Source organism: Blennius ocellaris (genome assembly GCF_963422515.1).
Source record: "Blennius ocellaris genome assembly, chromosome: 8".
Lineage (NCBI taxonomy): Eukaryota > Metazoa > Chordata > Actinopteri > Blenniiformes > Blenniidae > Blennius > Blennius ocellaris.
In genome coordinates, this window is record NC_137657.1 from 27,330,381 (window position 1) to 27,352,566 (window position 22,186).

Genomic DNA, 22,186 nt, shown 5'->3' on the forward strand with positions numbered 1-22,186 from the left:
CCCGTCGAAACCGCACAAACTTACATCGTCCCCTGTCTCGTCCCCCCCCCCCCCCCAAACTCAATCCGTCCCTCACATGTTCAAAAAAACACACCACAAGCCACAACTGTAAACACACACACACACACACACACACACACACACACACACACACACACACACACACACACACACACACACACACACACACACACACACACACACACAGTATGCATCCACACAAGCCTCCCGGTCCCAAACCTCTAGGACAGATCCAATCATGAATGTTCGCTGGTCAACAGCTCATCTTTCCTTCCTGTAATTACACATAGCTGTGGGCTGTAATGGGCGAGGTGGAGAGCAGAGACACAAGAGAACCAGAGTCCTGGTGTCTCGTCTCGACTCTCCTTCTTATTGCCCACAACATTCGAAATCTGAGGGTCACAATCAGCTTTGAATGGGAAGCTTCCCGTCAACACCTCGTCCCGCCCCGGATCCAAAAGCAATAGATCCGGCGCTCCTTCGTAGCACAATGGGGCCCGTTAATAAAGTGAATTCAGTCAATTCAGCCTGTCTGGAGAAAAGACAGGAAGCTTTTGCAATGTTTCGTTGTTTCTTTGAAAAAGAAAAAACACCCATAATTGTCTGAAGCCAATAGGATTATTTACTCCCCTTTCACTATTTCTTTGATCTTTCTGGATTTTCTTTGATCTTTCTGTATTAGCGTTTTGCAGTACAAGATTTTCTTCTTTTTTTTTTCTTTTTTTTAAGCGCAACGAAAGTCAGACTCAACCCGCTTCAACTCTTTGGGGTAAAAGTGGAGTTTAGCCTTCGGTCACTCCGACTCCACCGAACGGAACAATGGGAATAGTCAGCTGCTGTCAGGAGATGTCTTCTTTCATTGGGAAATAAATAATAATAAATAAAAAAAAATACGATTTAATTGTTTCTGACATAATTTGAGTAAACATGCTTCCAAGTCCAACTTTGGGGAAACTTTAGGATTTGGGGGGGAAATATATTTCTGGCTTTGAGACCCAAGATGGTGGAATGGGCTGCACTCTGTTTCATTATCTCTCTTTAAAATTCTCTTTTTTTAATTGGAAAGGCCACGTTTTCCATAAACAGTAAAAACAGTCATTCTCTTTTTTTTTTTCTTTTTTTTTGGGCTTTGTTGTCATTTCTGGATGTGTGTAGTAAAAAAAAACATCTTGCAATGTTTCTCCAGCAGATCTCCCAGCAGGTGTTGGCAATTTGCATGTTGTCCAGCTTGTCCCCCGTCTCAATATGATATGGATATGGAAGTAGTGATTCTGTTTGTGCTCCGGGTCTCAGGGAGGATGAAGACGCTTCGCACTGCGCCGTGCCGATCTCCACCAGCCTCATCAAGCAGATCGTCAACAAGACTGGCAGCGAGGACCACCCCGGACACATCCTGGCGGATTTCTACGGACCGCAGAGCTCCTGTCAGCCCTCGTGGCCGTACATCTCCAAAGACACGGACAGGTAATCCAGGGTTATTTCGCATGAATTCTACATCAAAGGATCAAAGCTTTCTCGGAATACTTCAGGTGACACAATGATGTCGTCAACGTCCAATGCAAACAAGAAAAATTGCACTTTATTAAGATATATTATGTGACATAGTGACTCGCCAGCGCTGCCGTGAGCAGGATGGATGTGATGAACCAGCTCCAGACTCCCCGTGAGGAGGGGTCACCACACCAAAGAGGAGAGTGACGCAGTGCTCTGATGCCTCATTCACACTTCAAATAAACAGTTGCAGTTTCATCGACAAACACTTTTTTGTTTTTTTTAATCCAAGGGACTTTTGGCTCCTTCCTTTGTAGTACAGTTCAAACTGGAACAATTAAACTTCCACAACATGAACAGAAGTCCTCAGAGGCTAATCTCAAAGTATAGTTAATTTATTTGAGAATTTTTTTTCCAACGTTTTACTTTTACGCAATGACTTAAACAGAAATATCTTTAACTTTCTTGTTTGAAACTGGATCTTTTTCTTCTTTTTTTTTTTTACTTCTATGAGGAAGATTCACATTTATCCAACTTAAAGCTGCAGGCTGTGATAGAATAGAGTTAGGGTTTGATTGATTGATTTTAAACACAAAAAACAAAATCATTCGTGAATATTATCAAAATGATGTTTCTGATTCAAAACTGAGAACCAATTTAACTTGAGGTCTTTGCAAAACACATCCATCCATCTTCTTTCCTGATTAACACAACATTATAATAACAATAGTCATATTGAGTGTGTTTGACACCCTGAAACATGTATCGTGCATCGATTAAAGGAAAAAAATATTTTTTTCCTTTTGCATGTCAGACCCTGCAGTTTTCACTTTTTCTTCAGCGAAGAAGTTGAGTCATTTCTTTTTGAGTCTATTCCCACTAATAATCTGTATTTCTACTTAAAAGAAGAGTGTCAGTACTCCTGCCACCTCTGGCAGCCCCGTCAAAGCTCCGTGTTATTCAGAGCGAAGTGTGAACACACCCTAGAAACAAACCACTCACATTCTGTTACTGGAACTGGGCGAGGATATATAATAATGGCGAGTAGTGCAAGTTAAAAAGATTCTCACACACACACACACAGCGTCGTGAATCCGCCCCGAAACAACACGCCGCCGCCTCGCGATGACTCTTAATAATTCCGCATCTATAACCCTTTTTCATCTTTATTGCTGTGGCGTACATTAAACGGACCATCTCTTCGCACAATTTTTTCATTTGGAGCCACAAAGCGCGTTCCTTTCTTTTGTCGTCGGCTTCCGCCAAAGCAAGAGAGTTGTGCAAGCGAGCCTTTAACAAGGGAAGCGTTTCCTTTATTGCTCGCTCTTTGTTCACGTGATAAAACGGCTCGGTGCCGCGACCGCGCGTCAAGACCGTCGATTCGTACGCTCGAGGTGTCGATTCGGTCGACGTCGCACTTTCTCCCACGTGGCTTCGGCCACGTGGCTTCGGCCCCGCGGCGTTACCGTAGGTGTGGATGCACATGTGGCCCCGTTGGCGAACTGGTGTTACGCCGCAGGGCGGGGGAGGGGGGACAAAAACCTCTGGGAACCGTCTTTTGTCACGAGGCAATCACATTTTGATTTGCAGCAGGAGAAGACGGAGCCACATGTTCGTCTCCCAACAGGCTCCCAGTTACAAAGAGTCCCGGCGGGTCTGCCGGACATGTGGGCCACATGTCTGCCTGTGGTCGCCTGGGTTTCTCTGCACTCTTCACACACATGCACATGCACATGCACATGCACATGCATGCATTGTTTCTCCGCCTATGTACGCACACATTCAAAACTGCTGACCACCAGAGGAAGCCTCGTATCTGATGTGATTTTGCAGTTTCCCTGACACCCAGGCCTCTCTCTTCTCCCCGCGGGACGACGACTCGAGGCCAAAACACACTTCCCGTCTCCGAAAGTGGCCGTTTGGCCGGCGGGGCCGCTACTCTTGCAGGAACATCAAGGGAAAACGCCGAGAGGAGAAGCGGGAAGAAGTGTCATTAGTGGATTAATAGCGCTGATTTCTATCTCCAAACACACTCAGGAGTTGGACGGCTCGCGGGAAAACCGCAGTTTAATTTGTATATTTTCCCCTTAATGTTGATAACGGCGATGGGGTTCGCCATTTGGAAAGAGCGCGTCGTCTCCCTGGCACAGTGGGGGAAACCGAGGCGAGTGAACTCGCTGGCAGGGAGTGTGTAAATATTGTGTCTTAAAGGGGCAGAGGAAGTTGAAAGTGGTAAATGTTATTTTCCTTTCTCCGTTGGATTTTTTTTAATGGCAGCGAGGCACCTCCACAATCATTAAACAAACATCTTGTAGTGGTTGGGGCTAGGGTAAGCTCGAGCTGCAGGCAGCGCAGGCCGTGCGTATGGGTGTGTGTGTGTGTGTTCAAAGCAGTCGTCTCTCAAAATTCACACTTTTAAAAGCCTCAGCTCCACAGTTAGTGGGTTTTGACAGAAGCTGCTGAGCACATTTCTTTCAATTACCTTTTTTTGTGAGCTCTGTAATATGATTTATGAGCTCTGCTCTTTGCCGTCCTCAGCCTCAAGGCCGGCTGCCTATTTAACCGCACACGCTAACATAAACACCAGTAAACGGTAAAGAGAAAGTTGTGCCGAGAGCCTTTTTTTCTGGGGCCGTTTCTCAGCCCGGGGCTTGGCGTTTGGGACTAGTTTGAAATGGCAGGTTGGTCGTTTGAGCGGCGGCCCGCCGACCTTGTGGGAGACGGGGAGAAAACTGGGAATCGGCCGCCTTTGAAGTCTTTGAACTTCAGAGAACTATTTGTTTGGCACCGGTGAGACAATGATTACCATGAAATGACTGATGTGTCAGAGAAATGTTGGAAAATGGCGGTTGTGTGTCGGCCTTTTTGTGTGTGTCTCGCGTGTGATCCCACTGGCAACTCTCCTCCTAACCTGTTTCACAACTCGGTGCTTTTATGGTGCTACAATCAAAGAATCACTTAAAGTAGTAAAACACTACTTTGCAAATAACGATAGTTGGAGTACTACTTATAAAGTTTCTCCGACTCTGCCCCACCACTGTTGTCGCATAACAAAGTTACTTGAATTTTGAATCTCCAGCAGAGGAAGTCGGGGGAATCCTTCTTCGTGGGCGTGATGTCACGAGTTGTGCAGATCTCGATCTGTTGTGTTTATATCGGCTTGTTTCCCTCTTAAATATCGAAGTTTTAACAGTGTTTTGTAGTTATAGTCGGCGTTTTATGAGCCTTGACGAAAGATTGAGCCTGGAAGAGACCCGAGAGAGGAGAAAAGGAGCACAGGCGGCGGGAGCGGCTAGCTGGAGGCTAGTGGCTAGTGGGAGCCGCTAGCTTGGGTGGCTAGTAGATGATCAAGTAATACCTGGACTCATCTTCGGTGATTCCGCGCAGTCGGAAAAGCTCTTCGACATGATCCAGGAAGCCGGTCGTTCTGCCAAAAGTCCGGAGCCTCAAAGCCTCAAAGGTGAAAACTGGCGGCTGCTGAGGCGAGGAGACGAGGACGAATGGAGGACGAAGCGTCTTCTGCTTCCTCAAACATGTTCCAGACGGGGTCACCGATGGCAGAACCACCTTCTGTGTCTTCTTCATCAATCACTGGGTTTGAAATGATGACGATGATGAAATATGGTTCAATTCAGCCTCTTCGTGGTCAAAACTCTGATCCTCCATAATGTAAACACAACTTGGGCGTGTGCACAACTCGTGACATCACTCTATTATTGTCAGAAGCTCCTCCCAGCAACGGAAATACCGCTGTTTATCGGCTATTTTCTCGAAGATTGCCATGTTCTAGCATTTTACCCTTCGGCCAGTTAGCATAAAAAGGATCCTAGAAGCGACAGCCAGAGTGTTTTGGAGGTCGAATTTTCATTTCACTAGGACTTTAAAGCGACATTAAAGTCTGTACGCTGCTTTATATATATATATATATATATATAAGTCGAGCTGATTTACAGATTCCACATCATATTTACTTCCCTGAACATACAGGAGAGCTTTAGTCACACTAAAGCTGGATCGGCGTCTCTCATTGGACTGATGTACTCCGGTACTGATTTCCTTGTGTTCTTGCGTCTCACAGGACGGGCGTGGACGCCATCGCGCAGTGGGACAGCCCCATGCAGGTGAAGCTGTCCTGCTGGAAACCCGGCCTCAACACGCTGCTGGTGGAGCTGCTCCCCTGGGCCCTGCTGGCCAACGACTCCCAGTGGGACCTCTGGCTGTTCGAAGGGGAGACCATCGTGCTCCAGATCCCAGCGGGGAAGGTCATCGTGCCCCCCAACTTCAAGGTAGGGTGTCGTGGGGAAAAAAAAAAAGGTCAAATCCTTAAAAGAAAGCATTTTGAGACACGCGTTGAGGGAAAACTGTTCTTGTCTTTCTGCTCTTCGCTTCTCTTCGTAATCTATCAGGGGACAGAATCAGGGGAATGACACAGAAGTAAAATGACAGCTGGATGGTCTTTAATCAGATTTTCTTTCTTCTTGATTGGACGGAAATCTAAACCAGCGAATCCCAAACCGACGAACCCGCCGCCACACCCGTACCATTTTCAAAAAAAGAAAATTGAAGGAGCCTCATATCACTCGATATGTGAAATGCAGTTTCTTAGTTCTTCTCTGTAAAGATGAGGATGAACTCTTTGCTTCAGCTTTTAAACTTCAGTTGGCTTTTCTTTTTTTGTTTTTTTTACCCCAAAACGTCACATTTTTGTCCATCGCTTCTATGAAGCCATGTTTATAGCCTCTGTTTATACAATCTTTTTTTTTTTGACAGGTCCATCTTTGTCTTTTTTTCTCCCACTGCTTAACTTTGCAAGTTTACCTTTTTATATTTTTGGAGACAGGATGTTCATGTTCAACACGCCCACATCCTCACATCCTCAACGTTTATATTTTGGAATTAACTGTACACATTTGATGTAAACGCTGAAAAGTTGTAGTTTTGTTGCAGGAATCAAATACTGACTCGCCTCTTTTTAAGATTCCAAAAAATGTTAAACTCCTGAAATCCAAGAGAGGCTCGGGAAACTTCCACTCCCGGTTGATCTGAAATAACCTCAGAGTTCATCCCAGATTCCCTAAAATAATTACCTTTCATTGAACATGATGGGATTTAATGGGGTACTTTATGATTTATTCTATCAGCTGAGCAGCCTCGTCTCCTGAAGTCCACCCCAGTTGTTTTTCCTCATTCTAAATATGCGACGTCCAAGTCCACAATGAAGTCACTCGGTTGTTTTCACATGTTCACTTGTCCTCGGGACAAGTAAGCCAATCTTCAAACATCGTTTCTGTTCTTCATTTTCGTACATTTGCGCTATAATGCTGACACTCCATTTACCACGGTACCGCACAGGTTTCATGTTGCATGAAAGTCATCGTTCCCATCGCAGCGGAATTCTGCTCAGGCGAAACTACTTTCCCAATAAAACTAATCCCGACTCTGAAAGACATTAATAGGCTGTGCGCCGGCCAGGATCTCCCATTATAACGTCCCATTATGATGTGCAGTGATCCTAATGCTCGGGCTGGAGATATATTGTGTCTCTGCATCATGACCTGGATGTTCTTTTGTGGCGTTACAGTCATGATTGTGAAACCGGCTCTTTTCTCATTTCAAGTCTGGACTAATAAGCACAAAAACCTGAGCTCATTCGCCAGAGCTGCATTACAACAATGTTCCCTGCCCGAGTTCCCGGCTGCAGCCAAGCTCTGTCACCGTACGCTGCCGGCACGTCTTCTCACTGGCTTCTGAGATCAGAAGAAGTAGTCTGGACATGGTTTTCCCCCTGTGGAACATAACACACACACACACACATTGACTCCTCTGTCACTAACCTCGGGCGAAGCTGGGAGATAGTATATCAAAGAGCAAGTGCTACTACGCTTCAGCACAAAGAGACAAAATAAAATGTTGTGAACGTGTAATAGCCTGTGAAACACAAACAAATAAAAGCGTCGTTGCCATGGCGCGCTGTTATTTCCCGTGGCTGCAGCTCTCCGGCCGAAGCGTTTAATGGGCGAGGGCCTGCTATTCTGATCGGCATGTTTCATGATCCGTGCAGAAAAACCGGTGCGTCGTCAGCCTCTGTGAGGCTCTCGCACATTATGTCATGCCGAAATTTCTCTTGTCGGGAGTCGAACCACAGCCGAGCGCTACGTGAACTCTCCTAGAAATCACTTTTTTTTTTTAAATTAAGTAACAGGGGCGACTTGACTGATCACCCTCCAGTTATCATTTTCCGTGTGTTTCTGCTTCCAACAAACAGGAGGCCTTCCAGATCGGTATCTACTGGGCTCACACCAACACCGTGCACAAGTCCACGGCCCTCAAGCTGGTCCACGACCTGACCTCCCCTCGCTGGAAGGAGGGCTCGGGCGCCGACGTGGTCACCCTGGACGAGGAGGGATACGTAGAAGCCGACGTGACGTTGGGAGCTTCTCCCGGGAAACAGAAGGTTTGAGAAAGCACAAGTCAAAACTCAGAGTTTGTGGGTTTATGTGACGGTGACTTGTTTTCTGTCGCCTCTGCATGAAACGGTAAAATGTTTTTTTTTTTACACGAGAACAATACAATTTAGCTGAGAAATGTAAGACAAAATCTACTTTTTGGAGAGTTATTATAATATATAGCAAGTGACGACAGGTACACTTTGATGTAATCACAATACAACAGCTCTGCCTTCAACTGCCTTTATGATAAATAATCACCTTTCTGAAGGCAGGATCTATTTCGTAACTATTTTCATTAATAAAAGCTTCCATTTAACATATTTTATGACATTGCCGAACTTCTTGCCACACATTTGACAGAGCGGTGCCGTTCTGGAGGCCCTCAAGCCCCAAATGTAACTGTAGTTTTACTTTAGTGTCGACGTTATCGCACATCCATTTGGTTTAACGTCCGTCCTTATTGTGTGCGTTTCCTCTGCAGCTGTGTCAGTTCTGCGTGTCGTCTGCGGTGAGACACGGCATCCAGATCCTCCAGATCGAGGACAGGACCATCCTCATCAACAACACTCCGTACGCCGTACACTACCGGCCTCTGCTCACCAGCCAGGCTCTGGGATCCGACGACCAGGTGATCCTGCACATTTTTATTATTTTGTCTTGTCATGAGCTCATTAAACAAACACATCATGGTGGCCTGCAGATTTAAAGGCCTGGTGAAATGTAAAACACTACTTTGCAGAAAACGATAGTTGGGCTACTACTTATAAGGTTTCTCCGACTCTGCCCCACCACTGTTGTCGCATAACAAAGTTATTTGAATTTTGAATCTCCAGCCGAGGAAGTCGGGGGAATCCTTCTTCGTGGAGTGACGTCAAGAGTTGTGCAGATCTCGATCTGTTGTGTTTATATCGGCTTGTTTCCCTCTTAAATATCAAAGTTTTAACAGTGTTTTGAAGTTATAGTCGGTGTTTTATGGCCTTGACGAAAGATTGAGCCTGGAAGAGACCGAGAGAGGAGAAAAGGAGCACAGGCGGGGGGAGCCGCTAGCTTGCGCGGCTAGTGGCTAGCAGGAGCCGCTAGCTCGGGCGGCTAGTAGACGATCAAGTAATACCTGGACTCATCTTCGGTGATTCCGCGGGGTCGGAAAAGCGCTTCGACATGATCCAGGAAGCCGGTCGTTCTGCCAAAAGTCAGGAGCCTCAAAGCCTCAAAGGTGAAAACTGGCGGCTGCTGAGGCGAGGAGACGAGGAGACGAGGACGAAGCGTCTTCTGCTTCCTCAAACATGTTCCAGACGGGGTCACCGATGGCAGAACGACCTTCTGTGTCTTCTTCATCAATCACTGGGTTTGAAATGATGATGATGATGAAATATGGTTAAATTCAGCCTCTTCGTGGTCAAAACTCTGATCCTCCATAATGTAAACACAACTTGGGCGTGTGCACAACTCGTGACGTCACTCTATTATTGTCAGAAGCTCCGCCCAGCAGAGGAAATACCGCTGCTTATCGGCTATTTTCTCGCAGATTGCCGTGTTTTAACATTTTACCCTTCAGCCAGTTACCTTAAAAAATGTCCCTAGAAGCGACACCAAGAGTGTTTTGGAGGTCAAATTTTAATTTCACTAGGACTTTAAATGCTCTTACGTTACGGTTCTTCTTCGTGGAATCTCTACGTACAGTGAATATCTCCTGTGTGTTTCATCACACTTCGGAGAAAACCTGAAATAGAAGAAACCTGAAATAGAAGAAACCTGAAGTTGGCGCACCGTCAGTTCACGTTGCCGCCCTCGCGTTTTCACAAATGAGCTGCCCGACGGAGCGAACGCACCACATGTGGCAATCAGTCAGCGTTCAGCGTTGCGCACGCGTGTACAGCGTGTTCAGGGTGTTTCCTTCTCTTGGCTTCACGTCAGCTGGCGTCGACTGCAGCAACCTGCCCCGTATCCTTAGCCTGGATAATGTGCATGACCGTGGACAAATTCAGTGTTTAGCGGTGCAGCGATATCAATCCAGGGCAAACAGCTGGATCTCCGTCGTGCTGCTTTGTAGCTGACAGGCCTGTGCTGGTATTTGGCACAAACTCATGTCAGTACTGCGTTGCTAAAAATTGCAACAAAAAAAAAAAAAAAGCTCAGTTATACAATATACTCCCAATGCAGATCACACACACACACTGTACGTTCACCCCTGCATTACCACATGTACACTTGGCTGGGATGTCGCAAGCCGTTTTTCCATCATATCATGCCCCCCCCCCACCCCCCCCCGTCGCTCTCACCATGTGGCAATGGCACTTCATAGGGACATTAGACAAACACCCAGAATTGGATGCAGGTTTGCCTTCTTGCTTTCATCTGCTGCTTGTCCCCAAAGAGAGCAACAATGCTGTGATGTCATTTAACGAGCCTTCAGATCCCCTTATAGGAGGAAGGCCCAGCTTGCCAGTTGCCGCTAATTGACTGAAAAACCTTTTTTTGAAAGGAAAAAAAAAAAAGACTAAAGAGCGAGCGATGGGCTTTAACAATAACACAGACCACAAACGGGGCTCGGAATGCCTTTCGAGTTGCTCTATTCAAACATGCTCAGTGGCTAATCCGAGTAGTCCTCCCCTGCGCACTGCTAAACCGGCGCAGCAGGACGTCTCTGCTACCAATTTAGCAACTAAGCTCGGAGGCAGCGAGACGAGGGAACAATAACAATGCGGTTCCACCATGTATCTTCTTGCTGTAATCAGTTGCATCCCTCTTGCTTCGTTTCTTCCCTCTCTCCTCTCGCATCCTCCTTTCTACTGGAATTTTTTTTCTCTCATTTCCTCCTATCTTAATATTCCGTTGCTCCCCGCAGGCCTGCGAGATCCCGGAGACGGCCTCGTTCACCCTCCCCCCCCGGGGACACCCGTCCCCGGCCAAGCCGTGCTCGGTGCCCTGCTGGGACCTCCTCCAGACCGGCGCGGCGGGAAAGGTCCACTTCCCCCTGCCGGTCAGATACCTGCTCCTCGGCTCGCCGCCGGACCCGGACCCGGACGCGGGCGCCGGGCCCGCGGCGTGGAGCCTCCCCGCGCCCGTACGCCCGGACTTCCCCAGGCAGAGCCTGTGCGTCCCCGGGGAGGCGGGCTCCGGGGGCGGCCCCGGCAGCAGGTGGGTGAAGCGGAACGTCGGCGGTTTGCTGGATGCGACAGTCCATTGAGAGCCTGGTGCCGCGCCGCGGGCAAGTCACACTTTGTTAAGCGCTGGAGATGAAGCAGGAGGAGAAATGCCCTCAAAGTTTCCACGGCCGCTTTTTCCCCTGCATGTCCCGCGCTTCTCATGCCTCTTGTTTTTTTTAAATACCTTGTTTTCTGATAAACTGCCCGGTTGGTGTTCAGGCACCAGAAAAAACAGTGATGGAAGCATTTGAACGGGATCGTGAGCGTCGGCGTTTCATCTTTCACTGCTGAATCTTCCCTCATTTGCGGCGTTCGTGTGCAACGGGTGTGATTTGGACTTTGAAATCATGATGAGTCGATTGAGTGTCCTTCAGTCTCGATTTACTCACTGTAGAAAAGATTAAAAATACACTTAATCTTCCCACTGGCCTTCCTCCACTCTGGTTCCTCAGCCATTAAAACCAACACTGACCAACATTTTAAAAAGTACATTTTGAACATTAAATCTGAACAATGAAATAAAATGAAATACAAAATTTGCAATACTGCCATCTGTTAAGTACATAAATACAATACATGGGGTGGAACAAATGAACGGAAATAGAATGAAAAACTTAAAACATACCTGTAGAAAAGATTAAAAATACACTTAATCTTCCCACTGGCCTTCCTCCACTCTGGTTCTGAACATAAAACTAGATGATCTGCATTTTCCGCGGCAAATGCATGATAGTGTGAATGCTGCTGGCAAACTGTAATGCACAATTTTCAAAAAATTGCACGATTTTCAAAAAGTTACACATTTGTCAAAAATTGCACGATTTTCAAAAAATTGGCACGATTTTCAAAAAATTGGCACGATTTTCAAAAAGTTGAAACGTTGAGAAAGTTAAAAAAGTGTCAAACAGTTGAAAAAGTAGAAAAAAGTTGGAAAAGTTAACAAAAGTGGAAAAAGTTGAAAAGTTAAAAACGTTTCAAAAAGTTGAATAAGTTTCAAAAAGTTGAAACAGTTGAAAAAGTTGAAAAAGTGTCAAAAAGTTGAAAAGTTAAAAACGTTTCAAAAAGTTGAATAAGTTTCAAAAAGTTGCACAAGTTTCAAAAAGTTGCAACAGTTGAAAAAGTTGAACAGTTTAAAAGTTGAATGGTTGAAATCGGTTAAGATTTGAAGAAGTTATAGCTAGTGTAAAAGTTTCCGTTAACATTGGAAAAAAGTTGCACAAAAGTTGAAATATTTCAAAAAGTTCAAAAATTCAAAAATAAAGCAAAACAAACTATTGAGATAAAATTCACAAATACTCAACATAATAATAATAAACATGAATTGAAAATAATAATAATAATAAATAAAGTGCATTTTTAACTCCGTTACACATGCAGCATCGTCAGGCTCACCGACAGAAACAACAAACACAAATATGGACACACACACACACAACAGATGCAACACCGACTTCACTTGGGTGAACGTCACAGGTGTGTCTGTGCCGATGTGTTTGCAGAGCCGTGGTCCTGGCCTATCAGGAGCACCTGGGCGTGACGTACCTCACCCTCAACGAGGACCCCAGTCCCCGCATGCTCATCCACAACAAGTGCCCCGTCCCGCTGCTGCTGAAGGAGACCGTCCAAGGTAGGGAAGGCGTGACGTCGCCGCCGCGGGAGTCCGCCGACTGGCAGTTCTAAGCCGCGCTCTCGTTCTCTCTCCCCCGTCGACTCTTGCAGAAGCGCCGAGGACCGAGGTGCCCTGCCGGCCTCTGCCGCCCGACTGCTCGCTGCACCACGAGCTCTACCACCACCGCTCCAGCTTCCCCGAGTGCAGGCAGAAAGAGGTTCTGCCCACACTGCGACTGAGGACCGTCTCGGACCACGGCGCCACCGACTGGACAGACCCCATAGACGTCAACTGCCCCGGCACCCAGGTACACCCATGTTCACCCGCTCCTCTTTGACCCTCTGGGGCCTGAAGCCGGCCGTTTTTCACTACAATTGATTCTTCCTTTATATCTCAGATATAAAATCCTTAAACCTTGCCTTTTTTGGTGTCATTTTGTTCAGGACAACCTCATAAATGCATTTCTGAAGTATTTTCATCACTTTGGCATACTGTATTAAAACAGTGGATCTAAAAACACCATAAAATTACAAATTCGGGTGGTAAAAACATAGATTTATTGACTATAAAAGTCACAGACATGGTTAACGAATCATTTTGTTTACTTGTGAAGTAAATCTAAACTATAATTAACTAAAATTGATCAAAATAGGACTGAAAAAACAGTTCTATACAGATATTTACAGTGAAATAGAAGCACTGCCACAGGCGTTTTTGTAAAACTATTTATAAAAGGTCACACATATTTTTCCTTATATCTCCACTTTTATTTGGGCGATCAACATCATTTAAAAACGAGCTTGTAGTTTTATATCTGCACTTTCGACACGGATTGAAACCCTGGACCAGATGACGCTGTGCTGTGACGCTACTGCCTTTTCAAACGGTCATGTGACGAGGACGCACTGGTTAGTCCATAGGCCCATATGGACATATGGAGGGTTAAGGCTGGTCGCATCCAGCTGTAGAGAAACGTATCGCTCGCGTGTTGCTCTTAATGGGTTAATAAATACATGGAATAACACCTCTGTCATAAGAACATCTGCTGGGATGAGAGCGCTCGCCTTCTTAATTGCTGCAGATGTAAAATAGAGGGCATGACATCACGGCTGCCGGTGATAACCAAACGGCCCCCATCGCAGCGAGCCGGAGCCAGAAGTCGTTATGTTTTTATATGCAAAGCACAGGTTTTTTTTTTTGTTTTTTTGTTGTTTGCTGATGTTTCAAATTACACAACTAATTTCAATCAGATACTTTAGACCTGTAAGTAAATCTCTTGAATATACATTTTCCCCTGAAGTTTTCCAGACGATTTTTCCATCGTTTATGTCAACAAACAAAACGTTTGCTTCATTACAAGATTACACAGTTTGTAGAGAGCTTGTTCACGTCACTTTGTGTGTGTGTGTGTGTGTGTGTGTGTGTGTGTGCACCCGTCTAGCCCCCCCCCCCTCACCCAAACTCGTAAATTCTGCAGGTGGCGATGAGGACAGGTCTCTCGGTGGCGTCCTCAGCTGGTCTCGCACATCTGGCCTTGCACTGACGCTCACATCATCATTTAAACTTGTGTGTTAATCCTGATAAACGATTTGGGTTTTCATTCTCCACTTCTTTGTTTTTATTCAAATGTCATCCAAGAAATCCTGATCAAAAACTAAGGTTGGAGGAAAAGGAGGTTGCACCTCCGAAGCTCTCTGGTGCCCCCTAGTGGGGGGGGGGAGGGGGGACGTCCACCGTGGCGACAGCCTGTGTGTGTGCAGTGGTGTTGGGTTAGCTCAGTGTGTGTGTGTGATGTTTGGTGTTGTGTCTGGGCAGCGGTGAGGTTGGGGTTGAGGCAGAGGCTGCGTATCTCTGGTTACCGTGAGGTCTGAGCTTGACCTCCGTGGCGGCGGCGAGAGGTCAGAGGTCACACTTGTTATGGCTTGCCGGGAGAAGCGTTCGGCGGTGACGCACGAGTGTGTGTGTGCGGCTCAGACTCCCAACCTGCAGCGGTGCAGGTTAAACTTACACGTGTAACTAAATACCCCCCACCCCACCCCCACACCTCCATCTGCAGGTGGTGTTCCTGCCGGGCTTCGGTTGCCTCTACGTGGACGTGCTGTACCAGCGAGGCACCCTGGTTCTGTGTTTGGCGCCAGAGGGCAGCGCCGACGCCGTCATCAGCCGGCACAGCAGGTACGTTTTGCGCAGGCCCCCACTTTTAATGGTTGCAAGTTTGTTTTTTTAATGCTCCCCTACATATTTGAGCCATAACAAATCAGCTGCTGCTCATTGTTCTTCCTTAACCTGGAGGTACGTCGCCCGCATGCATGCCTTCCAATCGCTCTCGCTTCAATTTGCTCCGCGCTCATTATTGTTACCAGCCGTGTTTTCTAAAGCCAGGAGTTGTTCCTCCGGTCCAGACGTGAAGGAGGAGGCCTGCTTTTCACCACAGGAGGGCAATAAAACCTTCTTGTTTTGTCATGAGTGAAATTAGTTGTACAGTAGAACATCACAATACAGCTTTATTCCATTACATCAGCACTCGCGCTGCCTTGTTATTTTGGCAGAGCCGGTGTATTAATACGAGCGCAGATTGAGTAAATATAAACAAATGACCTCAGTGAGCTTTGCTAATGCGCTGTAGGAGGAAGCGAGTGTGAGACGTCGGCTCAAGACGAATGGTTGCGGTGCGCCGCCGTCCTCTGCAAGTAATCGGGATGATCAGACACGACTTTCAGTCCCGTCTGAGCCTGTGAACTGTGAAAACCACCCAGTGTCTCTTCCGCCTCGTCCGAGGCCCGCACGCTCACCATCGTTTTCTGTTGAACCCTCAGGTTCCCCCGGCTGTCCGTCCGAGTCCTCCTGAGCGAGGCCAGCGTGGCGTTGAGCGACGACATCACCAGTCCCGCCGGGCCCGTGGAGCTGCTCAGACTCACGTTGACCAAGCTGCTCCTGAGCCTGAGCCCCGCCCCGCCCCCCCACCTCCTCCTCCTCCCGCCGCCGCCGTCCGACCCGACCCCCGAGCAGGGCGCCGCGGCCTCGGCCCTGACGCCCGACGCCTCCCTGATCGAGGTTTACTGCTGCAGCCTGCAGGTGGACAACCAGCTGTACAACCGGGCGAGCTTCCACTTCCCCGTCCTGCTGTGCCAGGACCAGAGAGGGGGGGGGAGGGGGAGGGGGAGGAGGGGGGGCGGACGCGGGGGGCCCGTGGAGCAGCGACGCCAACCCCTGCGAGTCCCCCGAGGCGCTGGACGAGTTCAGGCGCTCCTGTTTTCTGCAGCTGAGGTTGACGCTGGCTGCAGACCGCTGCACGGTGGAGGAGGTCAGATTCCCTTCCTCTCTCTCTCTCTCTCTCTCTCCTCCTTGTCCTCACATGGCCTCTCGCTCTCTTCCACCGCGAACCGCCTCGTCGCACGCAAGCGGCACTTTTCGAAACTCCTTGCGATCAGGAATAGAGCAGCGGCGTGAAAATGTGTAAATGCGTTGCCGGTGTAGAGAAGATGAGATCCCAAACATTGCTGAAGAAGCTCCAGAATGAGGTTTCTTGCCTTTCAGGTGAAAAAAAAAACTATCCAATGGCTTTAAGCCAGGGGTGTCAAACATGCGGCCCGGGGGCCAGAAGCGGCCCGCCAGAGGATCTAATCCGGCCCGCCATGTGATTTTTTAAATAAAAAAAAAAAGTATAAATATGAAAACTGACAGAGGCTGAACTAAAAACACTAGATTGGCAAAAATAACATTAAAAACCGCCCTTGGTCAGAATTAATCAATGCAATCTGTGGAGGTCGCATAACGCAACGCCTTTCACAATAAAGGTGTCCAATTTATGTGAAGTGATACTTTAGACACGTAAAGTCAAAACTATTTCTAGATGATGACAAATTGTTTTAATCCTGAATAAAAATACGATATCCAGATACAGGTGACTGAGGGTTTTTTGGGGGGTTTTTTTGCAAATATAATAATATCTAATTAACTTTAATGTGTATATTTCAGAATAGACTGGCAAATTCTTGCAGTTACAAAAGGATCAAAAGAAGGAAAGACTTTGACATTTGTCCATATCTGCAGTTTAATGTGTTACGTTTGACTTGTTGGCCCTCCAGAGGTCAGATCAGGTTGGACGTGGCCCCTCAACTGAAATGAGTTTGACGCCCCTGCTTTAAGTGACACCCTGCAGCAGGTCCATTTACATGACAGTGGTGCTCAGAGCCACTGAAAGCCCAACTTTTTGAAAATGCTTCCGACTCCGCTGCCGTGTAAACGGGAGAAATGCTCGCTGCTATTTACCAACGGCCGCGGTAAACACTTCTTCTGAACATGTGCGAGTAGAAGAACAATAACAATATTGTTTGTTTACCAGAGTGTCGAGACTCCCCGTCCAGATTCTCCAGGGACTCGGTGGTTTTATAGCTGACAGTCACTGTAACAACTGTGCAATTTGGTCGTCTGTCCATACAAATATCCGTGTCCTCACCATGTTTATAGCATATTGTGTGGTTTTGTGAGGAAAACAGCCACTAATGGCTCAACGTGTTCTTCTACTTTCATTCTGTTGCCATGGAAACACAAACACGACGCGTTATCGCTCGAAAACGGGGCCGAAGTTTATCAGTGGAAACTTGCTTTTGACTTTTCCAATGCATTTTTTATCAGAAAGCTCTTTAGTCTTTCAATCTGATGTTGTAAACACAGTGGCACCAATCAAAACTTGCAGAAACCCTCCCCGAGTTTAATGCAAACATGATGAAGACGAAGAAAAACAAGTAATCAATGCTGAAAATGTTGTCTTTTCCTCTTTCTTGCGTCATGTAGCTGGTAGTTAAAAGCAGCCCTGCTGGAAACGCTCCAGCACAGTGTTACAAGTTGTTTAACTTTTGTATGATTTCATCTTGACTTTGGCCAAAAAACACATCCAGAGACACTTGAAAGCATTTCAGCAGCTGTCACTGTGTGTAAGAGACGGGTAATACATCTGTCCAGATCGCTCGCCTCTCTTTTCGAAAGGGGGGTGCTGCTGCTTGAAGTAGCGCTTCTCACGCCTCGTCTTGCTTTTTTTTTTTTTTTTCGCTCCCCACCTTCAGGTCGCCTTCCAGCTGCAGCCGGCCAGAGTCTACCTGGAGGACACGTTTGTTTACTACATAAAGACGCTGTTCCACACCTACATCCCGGAGAGCACCTTTGCCCCGGGCGCCGGGTCCCGGCGAGGCACGGAGCCCAGATCGGCGCCCGTCCTCCCCGAACAGGTGCACCATTATGTTTTTTGTTTTTTTTATTCAGCCGCGTGCTTTCTGCTTTAGTCACTGCGCTCTCATTATCCTATTAGCGCAGTGGAAACTTCGGGGCCGTGCCAGGCACACCGGAGGCTGCATCCAGCCTCATTACGGCTCACAGCGGGCCTACAAATGATGTGGGCAATAATGCACTGTTGTTGTTTCTTTCTGCACATGGCAGCTCGCTTGTTGTGATTAAAAAGCCCCCCCCATCCCCCGAGCCGAGATCCCGATGTTATTGCGGCGCTCTGTGTTCAAGGTGCTGCAGTCGGTGCAGGCGCTGGTCCACCCCGTGCGGCTGCAGCGGCTCGCCATCCAGCCCGTCAACCTGCTGGTCAGCATCCACGCCTCCCTGAAGCTGTACATCGCCTCGGACCACACGCCGCTGTCCTTCTCGCTGTTCGAGCGGGGGCCGCTGTGCACCACGGCCAGGCAGCTGGTGCACGCCCTGGCCATGCACTACGCCGCGGGAGCCCTCTTCAGAGCCGGTAGGCTGCTAAGTTGCAGCGGGCCCTTTAATAACTCACTTCATTTATGTAGCAGCTCTTAAAAAGCTACCTTTTACAGCCCTCCAACGAAAAAAAGAAAAAAAAAAACAATCATCCAAATGCAACATCAAAGGGAAAATGAGTGATAAATACATGTGAAAACAATTCACATGGAACCGTTTTAAAGGAGAAGGGGGCGAGAGGTTCAAAGGTAAACAAAAAAAGTGGAAAATATACACATATTAAGATAATTTAACAGCCTTCAGGTAAATGTGAGATATATAACTTGTGACGCTGAAGCTAAGAGAGCTGGACGCCTTTGTTCCTGCAGCAAGCCGAGTCCAGACCCAGAAAAGCTTTAAAAATCCATTTGTAGAATCTTAAAAATCAATTCTAAATTGGACAGGGAGTCGGTGGAGGAAGCCAAAAGTCCCCAGCATGTTTTGATTCGTAGCAGAAAAAAAAGAAATGCAGTGTGGAGAAGACGAGGCGGTGAAGGAACCCTGCCGGGCCCACATGGGAACGCTGCCGTTTGATTCCCTCTCACCTGTTGCACATCACAGCGGGCTGCAGGCGTGCAGACGTCCTCACACTGGGCTGGCGAGCACGTGTGCAGGTTGTTCCTCGTTACTGAGGCTCCTGACCTCCGATGAAGGGCCCCGTCACTCAGATCCATGGTGCGTCAACTCAGCTGGACAGCAGGGCGACGTGACGGATTGAGAGCGGCTGCCGTTGGCTCTCCCTCCCAGACTGAAGCCGAGCTGTGATTGGCCCCCGGGAGCCGCTGCCGGAGGCCTGAGAAAGTGTTTCACTCCCTCCATTATTCACAGTTTGAACATGGAAGTCTTGACGGATGACTTCCAGTTCACCCTCTTGCCCGTGTGTGTGTGTGTGTGTGTGTGTGTGTGTGTGTGTGCCACTCGGCCACCAATGCCGGAGGCGCGGCTCCTCGCCGCCCCCCCCCCCCCCCCCCCCCCGCCTCGTCAGCGTCGGCTTGACACATGGTGCGATTTAACCCCCGCCGCTCCCACGTCAGAAATCACCGCCGCGGTCAGACGCCTCCTCTCCGCCGCCTCTCGTTAAAGAGTCCTCGTCTCTGCTCGTATTTCAACGCGTCGCCTCGGCTCGTCCCGGGAAGCAGTGCATTCTGGGTCCGATTATCAGGAGGACGTGCGGCACTTCGATCACACGTGCAACCCATGGGCGTAAATCCTTGCACGTGCCTCGTGCAGAGCATTGAAAAGCACGCACTCTTGTGCGTACGCACGCACACGTACATGTACGAGATGTGCGTGCGTTTAAAAGCGCGACTCGGCGCTGTAAACATCGGCTCCCGTCAGGACCCCCGATCGCTTCACCAGAACCACAACCGGGAGAACCAGACGAAGCAGAAAGAACCGCGAGGGCCCCGCTGGAGCCGCCTTGCTCCCATTAGAGCCCATCAGTCAAGCGCAAATTGACAGAGACTGAGAGCAGAGCGGCGGCTGTTTGATTTCCGCCACGCGATCGTCAGCAAATAAATATCAATGAGCCGTGCCGTCTGAAGGGGGCGCCACGCCTGGACCAGGGAGGTGAGATAGTAGGAGGCCGTAAATCTTACTGTGGCACATGCATGATGTCATGCAGGGTGTGTGTGTGTGTGTGTGTGTGTGTGTGTGTGTGTGTGTGTGTGTGTGTGTGTGTGTGTGTGTGTGTGTGTGTGTGTGTGTGTGTGTGTGTGTGTGTGTGTGTGTGTGTGTGTGTGTGTGTGTGTGTGTGTGTGTGTGTGTGTGTGTGTGTGTGTGTGTGTGTGTGTGTGTGGACCGGTTGGGGTGAAAGAATAGAGGAGAGGAGAGGAAAGACAGAGAAAGACTTGGTGGGGAGAAACATACAATACCCTTGTTAGTGCTACATACATTTTTTTTTTTTTTTTTTTTTTTTTTTACATTTATAATACAGTTATCACAGTGATCTAAATATTTTCCAGCTCAAACTATTCTTCTTTGTCCCACGAGCCACATTCATGCAGTGATCAGTAGTGTGACGGTCCGGTGTTTCCTGGGTCTCAGGCTGGGTGGTGGGGTCTCTGGAGATCCTGGGCAGCCCCGCCAGCCTGGTGCGGAGCATCGGGAACGGCGTGTCGGACTTCTTCCGCCTGCCGTACGAGGGCCTGACCCGGGGGCCCGGGGCCTTCGTCAGCGGCGTGTCCAGGGGGACCACGTCCTTCGTCAAGCACATCTCCAAAGGTAAGACGCGTCTCCTTCTGGTCGGTGCCCTGAGGAGCGACGACCAAAAGCTGCGACGTGAGAAAGCCGACGCAGCGGCAGAGCTCACGGGATTCAGCTCGGGTTTGATAATCGACCATTAAAGTCCTAGTGAAATGTAAAACACTACTTTGCAAAAGACGATAGTTGGGGTTCTACTTCTAAGGTTCCTCCGACTCTGCCCCACCACTGTTGTCGCATAACAAAGTTATTTGAATTTTGAATCTCCAGCCGCCGAAATCGGGGGAATCCTTCTTCATGGGCGTGATGTCACGAGTTGTGCAGATCTCGATCTGTTGTGTTTATATCGGCTTGTTTCCTCTTAAATATCCAAGTTTTAACAGTGTTTTGAAGTTATAGTCTGTGTTTTATGAGCCTTGATGAAAGATTGAGCCTGGAAGAGACCGAGAGAGGAGAAAAGGAGCACGGGTGGTGGGAGTGGCTAGCCGTTAGCTCGTGCGGCTAGCGGGAGCCGCTAGCCGCACGAGCTCGGGTGGCTAGTAGACGATCAAGTAACACCTGGACTCATCTTCGGTGATTCCGCAGTCAGAAAAGCGCTTCGACATGATCCAGGAAGCCGGTCGTTCTGCCAAAAGTCAGGAGCCTCAAAGGTGAAAACTGGCGGCTGCTGAGGCGAGGAGACAAGGACGAATGGAGGACGAAGCGTCTTCTGCTTCCTCAAACATGTTCCAGACGGGGTCACCGATGGCAGAACGACCCTTCTGTGTCTTCATCAATCACTGGGTTTGAAATGATGATGATGATGAAATATGGTTAAATTCAGCCTCTTCGTGGTCAAAACTCTGATCCTCCATAATGTAAACACAACTTGGGCGTGTGCACAACTCGTGACGTCACTCTGTTATTGTCAGAAGCTCCGCCCAGCAGTGGGAATACCGCTGTTCCTCGGCTATTTTCTCACAGATTGCCGTGTTTTAACATTTTACCCTTTGGACCAGTTAGCATAACAAAATGTCCCTAGAAGCGACAGCCAGAGTGTTTTGGAGGTCGAATCTTCATTTCACTAGGACTTCAAGCCAAGGACACATTTAACCCGACTCATTATCACACTGTGTGTTCAGGCACGCTGACGTCCATCACTAACCTGGCGACCAGCCTGGCGAGGAACATGGACCGCCTGTCTCTGGACGAGGAGCACTACACCCGGCAGGAGGAGTGGCGGCGGCAGCTCCCGGAGAGCCTCGGAGACGGCCTGAGACAGGGACTGTCTCGCCTGGGAATCAGCCTGTTAGGTCTGTACGCTAGAGTCGGTTCAATTGCAACTGGAGCGTTGTGAATGAGGGTCGTCCTCCTCCGGGAGGAGAAGCAGAGGCTCCGTCAGCAGGCAGAGGGCAGCAAAAACTAATATGTGGATTAGGATTCCTGAGATTCACTGTCAGTTCTTTATTCTTCACAACATCACAGTTCCCAGATACATTATAGTGTTTTGCACGTCTTTGTGACACTGTGAAAAAAGGGACATC

The 22,186-nt window shown here is 48.2% G+C and overlaps 1 protein-coding gene across 1 annotated transcript in view; it reads left to right on the forward strand.

Moving 5' to 3' along the window:
* The window catches only part of vps13b (vacuolar protein sorting 13 homolog B), a 328,731-nt gene that overhangs the window by 300,548 nt on the left and 5,997 nt on the right, over positions 1 to 22,186 (forward strand). Inside the window, 14 exon segments of the mRNA XM_080500575.1 lie at positions 1,315 to 1,485; positions 5,591 to 5,798; positions 7,778 to 7,966; positions 8,443 to 8,589; positions 10,807 to 11,099; positions 12,607 to 12,734; positions 12,827 to 13,023; positions 14,773 to 14,891; positions 15,533 to 15,847; positions 15,849 to 16,020; positions 17,783 to 17,944; positions 18,231 to 18,459; positions 20,508 to 20,684; positions 21,785 to 21,955. Of these exon segments, the coding sequence (XP_080356701.1) occupies positions 1,315 to 1,485; positions 5,591 to 5,798; positions 7,778 to 7,966; positions 8,443 to 8,589; positions 10,807 to 11,099; positions 12,607 to 12,734; positions 12,827 to 13,023; positions 14,773 to 14,891; positions 15,533 to 15,847; positions 15,849 to 16,020; positions 17,783 to 17,944; positions 18,231 to 18,459; positions 20,508 to 20,684; positions 21,785 to 21,955 (2,678 nt within the window).